The sequence below is a fragment of the Oncorhynchus masou genome, chromosome 18, assembly GCF_036934945.1.
Source record: "Oncorhynchus masou masou isolate Uvic2021 chromosome 18, UVic_Omas_1.1, whole genome shotgun sequence".
NCBI classification, from domain to species: domain Eukaryota; kingdom Metazoa; phylum Chordata; class Actinopteri; order Salmoniformes; family Salmonidae; genus Oncorhynchus; species Oncorhynchus masou.
In genome coordinates this window covers 13,051,327-13,068,255 of record NC_088229.1, presented here as the reverse complement: position 1 = coordinate 13,068,255, position 16,929 = coordinate 13,051,327, and the positions used below count along the sequence as shown (strand labels likewise).

Genomic DNA, 16,929 nt, shown 5'->3' with positions numbered 1-16,929 from the left:
CTGCACTGACCTCCTCCCTCTCTAGGACACTGCACTGACCTCCTCCCTCTCTGCACTGACCTCCTCCCTCTCTACACTGACCTCCTCCCTCTCTGCACTGACCTCCTCCCTCTCTAGGACACTCTGCACTGACCTCCTCCCTCTCTGCACTGACCTCCTCCCTCTCTACACTGACCTCCACCCTCTCTACACTGACCTCCACCCTCTCTACACTGACCTCCACCCTCTCTACACTGACCTCCTCCCTCTCTAGGACACTCTGCACTGACCTCCTCCCTCTCTGCACTGACCTCCCCCCTCTCTACACTGACCTCCCCCCTCTCTGCACTGACCTCCCCCTCTCTGCACTGACCTCCCCCCTCTCTGCACTGACCTCCTCCCTCTCTGCACTGACCTCCTCCCTCTCTGCACTGACCTCCTCCCTCTCTGCACTGACCTCCTCCCTCTCTAGGACACTGCACTGACCTCCTCCCTCTCTAGGAAACTGCACTGACCTCCTCCCTCTCTGCACTGACCTCCTCCCTCTCTAGGACACTCTGCACTGACCTCCTCCCTCTCTGCACTGACCTCCCCCTCTCTACACTGACCTCCCCCTCTCTACAACCTCCCCCTCTCTACACTGACCTCCTCCCTCTCTAGGACACTCTGCACTGACCTCCTCCCTCTCTGCACTGACCTCCTCCCTCTCTAGGACACTGCACTGATCTCCTCCCTCTCTGCACTGACCTCCTCCCTCTCTACACTGACCTCCTCCCTCTCTAGGACACTCTGCACTGACCTCCTCCCTCTGCACTGACCTCCTCCCTCTCTGCACTGACCTCCTCCCTCTCTAGGACACTGCACTGACCTCCTCCCTCTCTGCACTGACCTCCTCCCTCTCTACACTGACCTCCTCCCTCTCTAGGACACTCTGCACTGCCCTCCTCCCTCTCTGCACTGACCTCCTCCCTCTCTAGGACACTCTGCACTGACCTCCTCCCTCTCTGCACTGACCTCCTCCCTCTCTACACCGACCACCACCCTCTCTACACTGACCTCCCCCCTCTCTGCACTGACCTCCTCCCTCTCTAGGACAATCTGCACTGACCTCCTCCCTCTCTGCACTGACCTCCCCCCTCTCTACACTGACCTCCCCCCTCTCTACACTGACCTCCCCCTCTCTGCACTGACCTCCTCCCTCTCTGCACTGACCTCCTCCCTCTCTGCACTGATCTCCTCCCTCTCTGCACTGACCTCCTCCCTCTCTAGGACACTGCACTGACCTCCTCCCTCTCTAGGACACTGCACCTCTCCTCCCTCTCTGCACTGACCTCCTCCCTCTCTAGGACACTCTGCACTGACCTCCTCCCTCTCTGCACTGACCTCCCCCTCTCTACACTGACCTCCCCCTCTCTACACTGACCTCCCCCCTCTCTACACTGACCTCCCCCTCTCTACACTGACCTCCCCCCTCTCTACACTGACCTCCTCCCTCTCTACACTGACCTCCTCCCTCTCTACACTGACCTCCTCCCGCTCTACTGACCTCCTCCCTCTCTAGGACACTCTGCACTGACCTCCTCCCTCTCTGCACTGACCTCCTCCCTCTCTAGGACACTCTGCACTGACCTCCTCCCTCTCTGCACTGACCTCCTCCCTCTCTGCACTGACCTCCTCCCTCTCTGCACACCTCCTCCCTCTCTGCACTGACCTCCTCCCTCTCTACACTGACCTCCTCCCTCTCTAGGACACTCTGCAATGACCTCCTCCCTCTCTGCATTGACCTCCTCCCTCTCTAGGACACTCTGCACTGACCTCCTCCCTCTCTGCACTGACCTCCTCCCTCTCTGCACTGACCTCCTCCCTCTCTGCACTGACCTCCTCCCTCTCTAGGATACTGCACTGACCTCCTCCCTCTCTAGGAAACTGCACTGACCTCCTCCCTCTCTGCACTGACCTCCTCCCTCTCTAGGACACTCTGCACTGACCTCCTCCCTCTCTGCACTGACCTCCCCCTCTCTACACTGACCTCCCCCTCTCTACACTGACCTCCCCCCCTCTCTACACTGACCTCCCCCTCTCTACACTGACCTCCTCCCTCTCTACACTGACCTCCTCCCTCTCTACACTGACCTCCTCCCTCTCTACACTGACCTCCTCCCTCTCTAGGACACTCTGCACTGACCTCCTCCCTCTCTGCACTGACCTCCTCCCTCTCTAGGACACTCTGCACTGACCTCCTCCCTCTCTGCACTGACCTCCTCCCTCTCTGCACTGACCTCCCCCCTCTCTGCACTGACCTCCCCCCTCTCTAGGACACTCTGCACTGACCTCCTCCCTCTCTGCACTGACCTCCCCCTCTCTACACTGACCTCCCCCTCTCTACACTGACCTCCCCCTCTCTACACTGACCTCCCCCTCTCTACACTGACCTCCCCCTCTCTACACTGACCTCCTCCCTCTCTACACTGACCTCCTCCCTCTCTACACTGACCTCCTCCCTCTCTACACTGACCTCCTCCCTCTCTACACTGACCTCCTCCCTCTCTAGGACACTCTGCACTGACCTCCTCCCTCTCTGCACTGACCTCCTCCCTCTCTACACTGACCTCCTCCCTCTCTACACTGACCTCCTCCCTCTCTACACTGACCTCCTCCCTCTCTACACTGACCTCCTCCCTCTCTAGGACACTGCACTGACCTCCTCCCTCTCTGCACTGACCTCCTCCCTCTCTACACTGACCTCCTCCCTCTCTAGGACACTCTGCACTGCCCTCCTCCCTCTCTGCACTGACCTCCTCCCTCTCTAGGACACTCTGCACTGACCTCCTCCCTCTCTACACTGACCTCCACCCTCTCTACACTGACCTCCCCCTCTCTGCACTGACCTCCTCCCTCTCTAGGACACTCTGCACTGACCTCCTCCCTCTCTGCACTGACCTCCCCCTCTCTACACTGACCTCCCCCTCTCTACACTGACCTCCCCCCTCTCTGCACTGACCTCCCCCTCTCTGCACTGACCTCCTCCCTCTCTGCACTGACCTCCTCCCTCTCTGCACTGACCTCCTCCCTCTCTGCACTGACCTCCTCCCTCTCTAGGACACTGCACTGACCTCCTCCCTCTCTAGGACACTGCACTGACCTCCTCCCTCTCTGCACTGACCTCCTCCCTCTCTAGGACACTCTGCACTGACCTCCTCCCTCTCTGCACTGACCTCCCCCCTCTCTACACTGACCTCCCCCCTCTCTACACTGACCTCCCCCCTCTCTACACTGACCTCCCCCTCTCTACACTGACCTCCCCCTGACCTCCTCCCTCTCTACACTGAACTCCTCCCTCTCTACACTGACCTCCTCCCGCTCTACACTGACCTCCTCCCTCTCTAGGACACTCTGCACTGACCTCCTCCCTCTCTGCACTGACCTCCTCCCTCTCTAGGACACTCTGCACTGACCTCCTCCCTCTCTGCACTGACCTCCTCCCTCTCTGCACTGACCTCCTCCCTCTCTGCACTGACCTCCTCCCTCTCTGCACTGACCTCCTCCCTCTCTGCACTGACCTCCTCCCTCTCTAGGACACTCTGCGCTGACCTCCTCCCACTCTCCATTGACCTCCTCCCTCTCTAGGACACTCTGCACTGACCTCCTCCCTCTCTGCACTGACCTCCTCCCTCTCTGCACTGACCTCCTCCCTCTCTGCACTGACCTCCTCCCTCTCTAGGATACTGCACTGACCTCCTCCCTCTCTAGGAAACTGCACTGACCTCCTCCCTCTCTGCACTGACCTTCTCCCTCTCTAGGACACTCTGCACTGACCTCCTCCCTCTCTGCACTGACCTCCCCCCTCTCTACACTGACCTCCCCCCTCTCTACACTGACCTCCCCCCTCTCTACACTGACCTCCCCCCTCTCTACACTGACCTCCTCCCTCTCTACACTGACCTCCTCCCTCTCTACACTGACCTCCTCCCGCTCTACACTGACCTCCTCCCTCTCTAGGACACTCTGCACTGACCTCCTCCCTCTCTGCACTGACCACCCCCCTCTCTGCACTGACCTCCCCCTCTCTAGGACACTCTGCACTGACCTCCTCCCTCTCTGCACTGACCTCCCCCCTCTCTACACTGACCTCCCCCCTCTCTACACTGACCTCCCCCTCTCTACACTGACCTCCCCCTCTCTACACTGACCTCCCCCTCTCTACACTGACCTCCTCCCTCTCTACACTGACCTCCTCCCTCTCTACACTGACCTCCTCCCTCTCTACACTGACCTCCTCCCTCTCTACACTGACCTCCTCCCTCTCTAGGACACTCTGCACTGACCTCCTCCCTCTCTGCACTGACCTCCTCCCTCTCTACACTGACCTCCTCCCTCTCTACACTGACCTCCCCCCTCTCTGCACTGACCTCCTCCCTCTCTAGGACACTCTGCACTGACCTCCTCCCTCTCTGCACTGACCTCCCCCCTCTCTACACTGACCTCCCACATCTCTACACTGACCTCCCACATCTCTACACTGACCTCCCACATCTCTACACTGACCTCCCCCTCTCTACACTGACCTCCCCCTCTCTACACTGACCTCCCCCTCTCTACACTGACCTCCCCCTCTCTACACTGACCTCCCCCTCTCTACACTGACCTCCCCCTCTCTACACTGACCTCCCCCCTCTCTACACTGACCTCCTCCCTCTCTACACTGACCTCCTCCCTCTCTACACTGACCTCCTCCCTCTCTACACTGACCTCCTCCCTCTCTACACTGACCTTCTCCCTCTCCACACTGACCTCCTCCCTCTCTACACTGAACTCCTCCCTCTCTAGGACACTCTGCACTGATCTCCTCCCTCTCTGCACTGACCTCCTCCCTCTCTAGGACACTGCACTGACCTCCCTCTCTGCACTGACCTCCTCCCTCTCTGCACTGACCCCCTCCCTCTCTACACTGACCCCCTCCCTCTCTAGGACACTGCACTGACCTCCTCCCTCTCTGCACTGACGACCTCCCTCTCTAGGACTCTCTGCACTGACCTCCCCCTCTCTGCACTGACCTCCCCCTCTCTACACTGACCTCCTCCCTCTCTGCACTGACCTCCTCCCTCTCTGCACTGACCTCCTCCCTCTCTGCACTGACCTCCTCCCTCTCTGCACTGACCTCCTCCCTCTCTGCACTGACCTCCTCCCTCTCTGCACTGACCTCCTCCCTCTCTGCACTGACCTCCTCCCTCTCTGCACTGACCTCCTCCCTCTCTGCACTGACCTCCTCCCTCTCTGCACTGACCTCCTCCCTCTCTGCACTGACCTCCTCCCTCTCTGCACTGACCTCCTCCCTCTCTAGGACACTGCACTGACCTCCTCCCTCTCTGCATTGACCTCCTCCCTCTCTAGGACACTCTGCACTGACCTCCTCCCTCTCTGCACTGACTTCCTCCCTCTCTAGGACACTGCACTGACCTCCTCCCTCTCTGCACTGACCTCCTCCCTCTCTGCACTGACCTCCTCCCTCTCTACACTGACCTCCTCCCTCTCTACACTGACCTCCTCCCTCTCTACACTGACCTCCTCCCTCTCTACACTGACCTCCTCCCTCTCTACACTGACCTCCTCCCTCTCTACACTGACCTCCTCCCTCTCTAGGACACTCTGCACTGACCTCCTCCCTCTCTGCACTGACCTCCTCCCTCTCTAGGACACTCTGCACTCCTCCTCCCTCTCTGCACTGACCTCCTCCCTCTCTACACTGACCTCCCCCTCTCTACACTGACCTCCCCCTCTCTACACTGACCTCCCCCTCTCTACACTGACCTCCCCCTCTCTACACTGACCTCCCCCTCTCTACACTGACCTCCTCCCTCTCCACACTGACCTCCTCCCCCTCTCCACACTGACCTCCTCCCTCTCCACACTGACCTCCTCCCTCTCCACACTGACCCCCTCCCTCTCCACACTGACCCCCTCCCTCTCCACACTGACCCCTCCCTCTCTACACTGAACTCCTCCCTCTCTAGGACACTCTGCACTGACCTCCTCCCTCTCTGCACTGACCTCCTCCCTCTCTAGGACACTCTGCACTGACCTCCTCCCTCTCTGCACTGACCTCCTCCCTCTCTAGGACACTGCACTGACCTCCCTCTCTGCACTGACCTCCTCCCTCTCTACACTGACCTCCTCCCTCTCTACACTGACCTCCTCCCTCTCTGCACTGACCTCCTCCCTCTCTAGGACACTTTGCACTGACCTCCCCCTCTCTACACTGACCTCCTCCCTCTCTGCACTGACCTCCTCCCTCTCTGCACTGACCTCCTCCCTCTCTGCACTGACCTCCTCCCTCTCTGCACTGACCTCCTCCCTCTCTGCACTGACCTCCTCCCTCTCTGCACTGACCTCCTCCCTCTCTGCACTGACCTCCTCCCTCTCTGCACTGACCTCCTCCCTCTCTGCACTGACCTCCTCCCTCTCTGCACTGACCTCCTCCCTCTCTAGGACACTCTGCACTGACCTCCTCCCTCTCTGCATTGACCTCCTCCCTCTCTAGGACACTCTGCACTGACCTCCTCCCTCTCTGCACTGACCTCCTCCCTCTCTAGGACACTGCACTGACCTCCCTCTCTGCACTGACCTCCTCCCTCTCTGCACTGACCTCCTCCCTCTCTGCACTGACCTCCCTCTCTAGGACACTTTGCACTGACCTCCCCCTCTCTACACTGACCTCCTCCCTCTCTGCACTGACCTCCTCCCTCTCTGCACTGACCTCCTCCCTCTCTGCACTGACCTCCTCCCTCTCTGCACTGACCTCCTCCCTCTCTGCACTGACCTCCTCCCTCTCTGCACTGACCTCCTCCCTCCTCTGCACTGACCTCCTCCCTCTCTGCACTGACCTCCTCCCTCTCTGCACTGACCTCCTCCCTCTCTGGACACTCTGCACTGACCTCCTCCCTCTCTAGGACACTCTGCACTGACCTCCTCCCTCTCTGCACTGACCTCCTCCCTCTCTAGGACACTGCACTGACCTCCCTCTCTGCACTGACCTCCTCCCTCTCTGCACTGACCTCCTCCCTCTCTGCACTGACCTCCCTCTCTAGGACACTGCACTGACCTCCTCCCTCTCTGCACTGACCTCCTCCCTCTCTAGGACACTCTGCACTGACCTCCTCCCGCTCTAGGACACAAATGTGAACACCTGTAAGGTGTGTGCGAGCAGCAGGGGATGAAAACAGGTAATTTACTGACACTGAGGTGTGTTCTGTGCTTCAGATGAGAGAAATAAAAAAATAAACCCAGAGTTTAGAAGTTGGAAGGCAGCTGTACTGTCAGCGATGACTTGGCTTATTGATTTGCTCTGCTTTGCTTTACCATGCACTGCCAGCTAAACTGGGACAACAACATAGGCTTTCTCTCCAACACTTGACAGAGTGCTAGTTGAGTTGTGTGACGGTGGTGTTACATAAATTATAGTCAATCAGTGAATCAGAGCAAGTGCTCATAGTAATGGATGCAACGGAATAAATCGACAGGTATAACTGATCAAACACTTGGTTTTCATGCATTATATTATTATGAGACATCCTCCCACCAGCCTCCACTGTTCTGGATATGAAGAGAAGATCATATTTATTTTGACCTCAATGACTAAAATATTATATTCACCATAGATTTATTCCCAAAATTAAACTTAGATTTCGACTTGGGGTCTAGAGGTGGAAAGGAATCAAATTTACTCTGTATTGAAATCTAAGGCAAACTCCAGGGTGTTTTTGGACATACAGAGGAGCTCAGTGTGCTCAGTGTGCTCAGTGTGTGTTTCTCTGTGTGTGTGTTTCTGTGTGTACTATGTGCATGCGTGTTTCTGTGTGTGTACGTGTGTATGTGTAGGCTGTTACGGTGACCGCATTACCGACACACAGGCGGTCATGACCTCAGTCAAATTCGGGTACTCTATTGTCCCTCTAATCATTCTGACATCAATGCAAATGTAATTGAAAATCAAATCAAACACTTAATACGACAACGATGAGATGGCCAATAGGGAGGAGGTCAGAGAACTGGCAGTGTGGTGCCATGACAACAACCTCTCCCTCAATGTGAGCAAGACCAAGGAGCTGATTGTGGACTACAGGAAAAGGCGGGCCGAACAGGCCCCCATTAACATCAACAGGGCTATAGTGGAGCGGGTCGAGAGTTTCTAGTTCCTTGATGTTCACATCACCAACGAACTATCATTGTCCAAACATACCAAGACAGTCGTGAAGAGGGCACGACAAAACTGTTTCACCCTCAGGAGACTGAAAAGATTTGGCATGGGTCCCCAGATCCTCAAAAGGTTCTACAGCTGCACCACCGAGAGCATGGCAGTGGTTGCATCACCACCTGGTATGGCACCTGCTCGGCATCTGACCGTAAGGCGCTACAGAGGGTAGTGCGAACGGCCCAGTACATCACTGGGACCAAGCTTCCTGCCATCCAGGACCTGTACAATAGGTGGTGTCAGAGGAAAGCCCATAAGATTGTCAGAGACTCCCATCACCCATAGACTGTTTTCTCTGCTAACGCACGGCAAGCGGTACCAGAGTGCCAAGTCCAGGACCAAAAGGCTCCTCAACAGCTTCTACCCCCAAGCCATTAGACTGCTGGACAATTCATAAAAATCACCACTCTTGTACACTGCTGCTACTCACTGTTTGTTTGTTACCTATGCATAGTCACCTCGCCCCCACCTACATGTACAGATTACCACAACTAGACTGTACCTCCGCACACTGACTCGGTACCGGTGCCCCCTGCATATAGACTCGTTATTGTTATTTTTATTCTGCTACTTTTTATTATCACTTTTTATTTTAGCCTGCATGTGGCAAATACAGTTTGATTTGATTTAATGAGAGCCCATGAGCTAATGTTGCGCATCATTTCTTTAGGCTATTAATTTGCGTGAGAAAACAGAGTTTTGAAGGCCTCTATTGAAAAGAGGAGGATCCCATTAGCTTTTTATAGGCTGGCTATATTTATTTCTCAAGTTTCCTAATATGAAGCACATTGCTTTGCTTGCGTCCTCCATTCGCTATTGAAGTGCATAAATGACATGTATTTGCCCGTTCTGAGACAGGTTCATGATAATGGCCATTCTAAATCCAAACTAATTCCACACATATATTATTTTGTATATGTAAAGACAAGATTAAATCAAGAATAGTCTGATCGGTGAAAATATTTGCATATCACTTGCGAATGAAGCCCAGCTTTGTGTGCAGTAAGGCAAGAAACAGAGCATGCCTTTTATTGCAACGTTTTCAAATCATAGTCATACATGTAGTCTAGTCCATAGGCCTATATGTTTTAATAAGGTTAGTATCACACCTCATGTAGTCTAGCCCATAGGCCTATATGTTTTAATAAGGTTAGTATCACACCTCATGTAGTCTAGCCCATAGGCCTATATGTTTTAATAAGGTTAGTATCACACCTCATGTAGTCTAGCCCATAGGCCTATATGTTTTAATAAGGTTAGTATCACACCTCATGTAGTCTAGCCCATAGGCCTATATGTTTTAATAAGGTTAGTATCACACCTCATGTAGTCTAGCCCATAGGCCTATATGTTTTAATAAGGTTAGTATCACACCTCATGTAGTCTAGCCCATAGGCCTATATGTTTTAATGAGGTCAGTATCACACCTCATGTAGCCTAGCCCATAGGCCTATATGTTTTAATAAGGTTAGTATCACACCTCATGTAGTTTCGCCCATAGGCCTATATGTTTTAATAAGGTTAGTATCACACCTCATGTAGTCTAGCCCATAGGCCTATATGTTTTAATAAGGTTAGTATCACACCTCATGTAGCACCCATCCTATATGTTTAAGGTCAGTATCACACCTCATGTAGTCTAGCCCATAGGCCTATATGTTTTAATAAGGTTAGTATCACACCTCATGTAGACTAGTCCATAGGCCTATATGTTTTAATAAGGTTAGTATCACACCTCATGTTCTAGCCCATAGGCCTATATGTTTTAATAAGGTTAGTATCACACCTCATGTAGTCTAGCCCATAGGCCTATATGTTTTAATAAGGTTAGTATCACACCTCATGTAGTCCAGCCCATAGGCCTATATGTTTTAATAAGGTTAGTAACACACCTCATGTAGTCTCACCCATAGGCCTATATGTTTTAATAAGGTTAGTATCACACCTCATGTAGTCTCGCCCATAGGCCTATATGTTTTAATAAGGTCAGTATCACACCTCATGTAGTCTAGCCCATAGGCCTATATGTTTTAATAAGGTTAGTATCACACCTCATGTAGTCTCGCCCATAGGCCTATATGTTTTAATAAGGTTAGTATCACACCTCATGTAGTCTAGCCCATAGGCCTATATGTTTTGATAAGGTTTGTATCACAACTAAAGAGGCCAAATAACTTCTTAAAATGAAAATGTTCTTGTTACATACAACCTCATGCTAATTGCATTAGCCTACTTTAGCTAAACTGTCCCGCAGGGGACCCACCAATCCTGAACAAGTTTTAAAGCGTTAATGCATTCGTGATCACTTTTAAGAATGGTGTTTTCCCACGAATTGATAGAATTTTGGAACATTTGCCCTTATAGCCTACTGCTATGTGCACATTGCTGCTCTTATAATGTGAAGAAATAGCTTAATAGTTTATCAACATTTTAAGCTGAACCTTCTGCTCTGTTGCATCAGCCTCATTGCTTTGGGGATCTATCACATCCCACAACTGTCCCAGAGTGTTTGGAATATTTATTTCTCACACAGAAGGACAAGTTGACCAATAGAATAGGTAGATTTTTATACTACGGGGAATTGTAGATTGACATAGGCTAGTGCTTTTCCTGTTCATCAGGCCTACTCATCTTGTTGGCTGACAAAAGAAAGAGTGGGCAGTGAGAAAGACCCAATCACGTGACGGGCATTGGCTAATAATAACTGAGATATCTGAGAGAGCCATGTGAGTGAGAGGTGCTTCAGAGCATCCAGCCGGTAGAAGGGAATTATAATGATTATATTCAGCCCAGGGCACAACGGCCACTGGCCGCATGGGTTAGAGGCATTACTGCCACACAAGGGGGATGCCACCGGGAAACTTGAGGCATTATGAAGTGCTTGTCAAATTGTGAGACTGATGAAGTGTGTGCAGCCTGCACAAGAAACAGAGCAGAGCTCGTGCCTTCCATGAGACTTTTTTCAAATCATCATTTGAAATGCAGCCTTAGAATGTACAACAAATCTAAACATATAGCCCGACCTTTGAATCACAACTAAAGTTGCATAAATAACTCTAAGTTAAGCATATAGGAGGACCTGTTTCTTTGTTAATTTGTTAAATGCAAGTGCGCACTCCCTCAGAAATCGTTTGGAGAAAATATCCTTTCTATTTTATTCAGCTATGTTCAATTGCATTCTTCATACTATAACATAGAAAATAATGCCATGGAATTCTAAGCAAATCTTGTCAGCTAAATGAACTAGTGTTGCCCACAGCCATATGGCATAGACAGATCAGGGCCTAACATAAGGAAATCACAAAGGATGCTATTCTGTTCTTCTGAAATAGACTACATTTTCTTCATATCATGTTTCTTTAGGCCTGTCTAAAATAACTAATGGATTTGTTGTGAAGGTGTAGACTATATTAAATAGATTTTTTAAATGTAGATGTTCCAAAGGTCTACATCAATGGCTATGCGTGGGAGCCAGGAGATGATAAATAAGTTTATGTTAATTAACGGTCAATTACGGGACACCGACAATTATTTCCTTGACAATCACCGACTGACAAAGTGTAATGACTGCCACAGCCCTTGTATGTGCGTTCGTGTGTGTGCTTCTTGGACCTCTTACCTTGGTCTGGAGGGTTGGGGTCCCAGGCGGCCCACAGCTGGACGATGAAGAAGGGGGACCAGCAGACGGTGTACACCAACACTATCACTAAAGTCATCCTCACCGTCTTAGACATGGCTTTGGAGATGGAGGGGGGAGTCAGGGCCAGGGGCGGTGGGGGTGGGGGAGGGTACTCCAGGGAGGGGCGTGGAGAGGGGACATGCCGGGGGGAGGAGGGGAGCTCGAAGGAGGTGTAGGACTCATGGCAGTAGCAACTGCCATTGTTAGGAGGCACTGAACCACCACTACATCCACCAGAGGTGACTGGGCCATGGGAGCCATGTGATCTGGGAACTACAGCTGTACCGGCGCCCCTTCGGTCACTAAGGACAGGGTTGGAGGGGACGGGGAGGTTATCTGGGATGTTGAAGGGGTTTTGCTGCGCTGCTGCTGCTGCTGTGTGGTCATTGTGACAGCTGCTGCACTGTGGGCAGGGGGACGGATAGTCATAGCAGTCTGATGGGGGCACAGCTGTCGACAGGGGGGAGAAGGGGGAGCTGGAGGGGTTGTTGTTCATAGTCTTTAGAAGCTGTCCTTCTCCTACTCCTCTTCCCCCTCCTCCTGCTCTCCCCCCTCTTCCCCCTTCTCCTCCACCTCCTCTCCCACCTTCTCCTCCTCCTCCTCTCCCCCCTCCCCCTCCTCTCCCCCCTCCTCCTCCTCCTCCTCTCCCCCGCTCCCTTGTCATTCTACCGTCCTCCTTTTTGACTCTGTGGAAGCGGAAGATGACAGCGTTGTTCTTCTTGAGCTCTGCTGACACCATCCTCTCTGACTTCAGATAGATGTTGTTGTGAATCTCTCTGAAGATCCGGATCTGGAATGAGATTTAAAAAAATAGATTTCTCCTCTCTTTTATGTAGTGTTGTGGTGTCTCTCTTTAAGTAGTGTTGTGGTGTCTCTCTTTATGTAGTGTTGTGGTGTCTCCTTATGTAGTGTTGTGGTGTCTCTCTTTATGTAAGTGTTGTGGTGTCTCTCTTTATGTAGTGTTGTGGTGTCTCTCTTCATGTAGTGTTGTGGTGTCTCTCTTTAAGTAGTGTTGTGGTGTCTCTCTTTATGTAGTGTTGTGGTGTCTCTCTTTATGTAGTGTTGTGGTGTCTCTCTTTATGTAGTGTTGTGGTGTCTCTCTTCATGTAGTGTTGTGGTGTCTCTCTTTATGTAGTGTTGTGGTGTCTCTCTTTATGTAGTGTTGTGGTGTCTCTCTTTATGTAGTGTTGTGGTGTCTCTCTTTATGTAGTGTTGTGGTGTCTCTCTTTATGTAGTGTTGTGGTGTCTCTCTTCATGTAGTGTTGTAGTGTCTCTCTTTATGTAGTGTTGTAGTGTCTCTCTTTATGTAGTGTTGCAGTGTCTCTCTTTATGTAGTGTTGCAGTGTCTCTCTTTATGTAGTGTTGTGGTGTCTCTCTTTATGTAGTGTTGTGGTGTCTCTCTTCATGTAGTGTTGTGGTGTCTCTTTATGTAGTGTTGTAGTGTCTCTCTTTATGTAGTGTTGTAGTGTCTCTCTTTATGTAGTGTTGTGGTGTCTCTCTTTATGTAGTGTTGTGGTGTCTCTCTTTATGTAGTGTTGTGGTGTCTCTTTATGTAGTGTTGTGGTGTCTCTCTTTATGTAGTGTTGTGGTGTCTCTCTTTATGTAGTGTTGTAGTGTCTCTCTTTATGTAGTGTTGTGGTGTCTCTCTTTATGTAGTGTTGTGGTGTCTCTCTTTATGTAGTGTTGTGGTGTCTCTTTATGTAGTGTTGTGGTGTCTCTCTTTATGTAGTGTTGTGGTGTCTCTCTTTATGTAGTGTTGTGGTGTCTCTTTATGTAGTGTTGTGGTGTCTCTTTATGTAGTGTAGTGGTGTCTCTTTATGTAGTGTTGTGGTGTCTCTTTATGTAGTGTTGTGGTGTCTCTATGTAGTGTTGTGGTGTCTCTCTTTATGTAGTGTTGTGGTGTCTCTCTTTATGTAGTGTTGTGGTGTCTCTTTATGTAGTGTTGTGGTGTCTCTTTATGTAGTGTTGTGGTGTCTCTCTTGTCGTGATGGGTGTTTTGTCCTGTGTTTATATTTCTGATCCCAGCCCCCACCCCCCTTAGGAGGCCTTTCATTGTATATAAGAATTTGTTCTTAATTAAATAAAGGTTAAATAAAATTAAAAAGATAATCCATCCACCTGACAGGTGTGGTATATCAAGAATCATCATTACACAGGTGCACCTTGTGTTGGGGATAATAAAAGCCCACTCTAAAATGTACAGTTTTGTCACAGAACACAATGACACAGATGTCTCAACTTTTGAGGGAGCATGCAATTGACATGCTGACTGCAGGAATGTCCACCAGAGCTGTTGCCAGATAATTTATTGTTAATTTCTCTACCATAAGCCACCTCCAACGTCTTTATAGAGAATTTGGGAGTACGTCCAAGCGACCTCACAAGCGCAGACCACTTGTAACCACGCCAGCCCAGGACCTCCACTTCAGGCTTCTTCACCTGCGGGATCATCTGAGACCAGTCACCTGACAGCTGAACTGAGGAGTATTTCTGTCTGTAATAAAGCCATTTTGTGGAGAAAAAATAATTCTGATTGGCTGAACCTGGCTCCCCAGTGGGTGGACCTGGCTCCCAAGTGAGTGGGCCTATGCCCTCCCAGACCCACCCATGGCTGCGCCCCTGCAAAGTCATGTGAAATCCATAGATTAAGTCCTAATGAAATTATTTAAATTGACACATTTCCTTATATGAACTGTAACTCTGTAAAATCTTTTAAAGTGTTGCATGTTCCATTCATATTTTTTATTCAGTATAGTTAAAACTAATATAAAAAATTTACATAGACAATAAAAAACTATTTTGGAACAGATTCCTAAACCCAATCATCCCAACCCAGACAACAAACACAGACTTATTGTCCTTTGTAACTCAATTAAAAGTCCTAAATTCTGTTTCCGAAAAAAGCACATGACTCCAGCAGGCCAGGTCTGGGTCTTAGAACAATGTCCTGCCAAACCACGTTAAGGTCATCATTTGATCAGACCTGGGTTCAACTACTATTTGAAATCATTTCAAATACTGTGGCTGAGCTTGATTGTGCTTGCCTGGAACAGCTTTACCTCATTTCTATCAACATGTTAAATGTGCAACCAGAGGGAAAACAACTCTGGACCACCTATACTCCACACACAGATGCACACAATGCTCTCCCTCACCCTCCATTTGGCAAATTTTATCATAATTCTATCCTCCTGATTCCTGCTTACAAGCAAAAATGAAAGCAGAAAGCACCAGTGACAAGATCAATAAAAAAAAGTGGTCAAATGAAGCACATGCTAAGTAAGCTACAGGATTATTAGCACAGACTGGAATATGTTCCGGGATTCCTCCAATGGCATTGAGGAGTACACCACAGCTGTCATTGGCTTCATCAATAAGTGCATCGATGACGTCGTCCCCACAGTGACCGTACGTACGTACGTACATACCCCAACCAGAAGCCATAGATTACAGGCAACATCCGCACTGAGCTAAAGGCTAGAGCTGCTGCTTTCAAGGAGCGGGACTCTAACCCGGAAGCTTATAAGAAATCCAGCTATGCCCTCCTATGAACCATCAAACAGGAAAAGCGTCAAGACAGGACTAAGATCGAATCGTACTACACCGGCTCTGTCGGATGTGGCAGAGCCTGTAAACTATTACAGACTACAAAGGGAAACACAGCCGAGAGCTGCCCAGTGACACGAGCCTACAGGACTAGCTAAACTACTTCTATGCTCGCTTCGAGGCAAAAAACACTGAAACATGCATGAGAGCCCCAGCTGTACTGGAAGACAGTGTGGTCATGCTCTCCACAGCCGATGTGAATAAGACCTTTAGACAGGTCAACATTCACAAGAGTGCAGGGCCAAACGGATTACCAGGACGTGTACTGCGAGTACTGCATGCGCTGACCAACTGGCTTCACTGACATTTTCAACCTCTCCCTGTCCGAGTCTGTAATACCAACATGTTTTAAGCAGACCACCATAGTGCCTGTGCCCAAGAACAATAAGGTAACCTGCCAAAATGAATATGACCCAGAGCACTCACGTCTGTAGACATGAAGTGTTTTGAAAGGCCGGTCATGGCTCACAACAACACCATTATCCCAGAAACCATAGACCCACTCCAATTTTCATACAGCCCAAACAGATCCACAGATGATGCTGTCTCTATTGCACTCCACACTGCCCTTTCCCACCTGGACAAAAGGAACACCTATTTGAGAATGCTATTCATTGACTACAGCTCAGCGTTCAACACCATAGTGCCCTCAAAGCTCATTAATAAGGTAAGGATCCTGGGACTAATCACCTCCCTCTGCAACTGGATCCTGGACTTCCTGACAGGGTAGGTAACAACACATCCGCCACACTGATCCTCAACACGGAGGCCCCTCAGGGGTGCATGCTCAGCCCCCTCCTGTACTCCCTGTTCACTCATGACTACTCGGCCAAGCACAACTCCAGCACCATCATTCAATTTGCCGATGACACAACAGTGGTAGGCCTGATCACAGACAACAACAAGACAGCCTATAGGGTGCCAGGACAACAACCTCTCCCTCAACATGATCAAGACAAAGGAGATGATTGTGGACTACAGGAAAAAGAGGACTGAGCATGCCCCCATTATCATTGACGGGGCTGCAGCGGAGCAGGTTGAGAGCTTCAAGTTCCTTGGTGTCCACATCACCAACAAACTAACATGGTCCAAGCACACCATGACAGTCTTGAACTGGGTATGTCAAAACATATCCCCCCTCAGGAGACTGAAAAGATTTGGCATGGGTCCCCAGATCCTCAAAAGGTTCTACAGCTGCACCATCGGAGGCAACTGCTCGGCCTCCGACCGCAAGGCACTACACAGGGCAGTACGAACTGCCCAGTACATCACTGGGGCCAAGCTTCCTGCCATCCAGGACCTCTATACCAGGTGGTGTCAGAGGAAGGCCCTGAAAATTGTCAAAGACTCTAGCCACCCTAGTCATAGTCTGTTCTCTCTGCTATCACAGAGCAAGCGGTACCGGAGCGCCAAGTCT

The 16,929-nt window shown here is 50.7% G+C and overlaps 1 protein-coding gene across 1 annotated transcript in view; it reads right to left on the bottom strand.

Annotated features, from left to right (window-relative positions):
- LOC135503995 (vasopressin V2 receptor-like) overlaps window positions 1–16,929 on the bottom strand; it is a 75,304-nt gene that overhangs the window by 3,260 nt on the left and 55,115 nt on the right. Inside the window, exons 5-6 of the mRNA XM_064922225.1 lie at window positions 12,524–12,696; window positions 11,847–12,421 (exon numbers count right to left, since the gene is read on the bottom strand). Of these exons, the coding sequence (XP_064778297.1) occupies window positions 11,847–12,421; window positions 12,524–12,696 (748 nt within the window). The remainder of the gene's footprint in view (window positions 1–11,846; window positions 12,422–12,523; window positions 12,697–16,929) is intronic.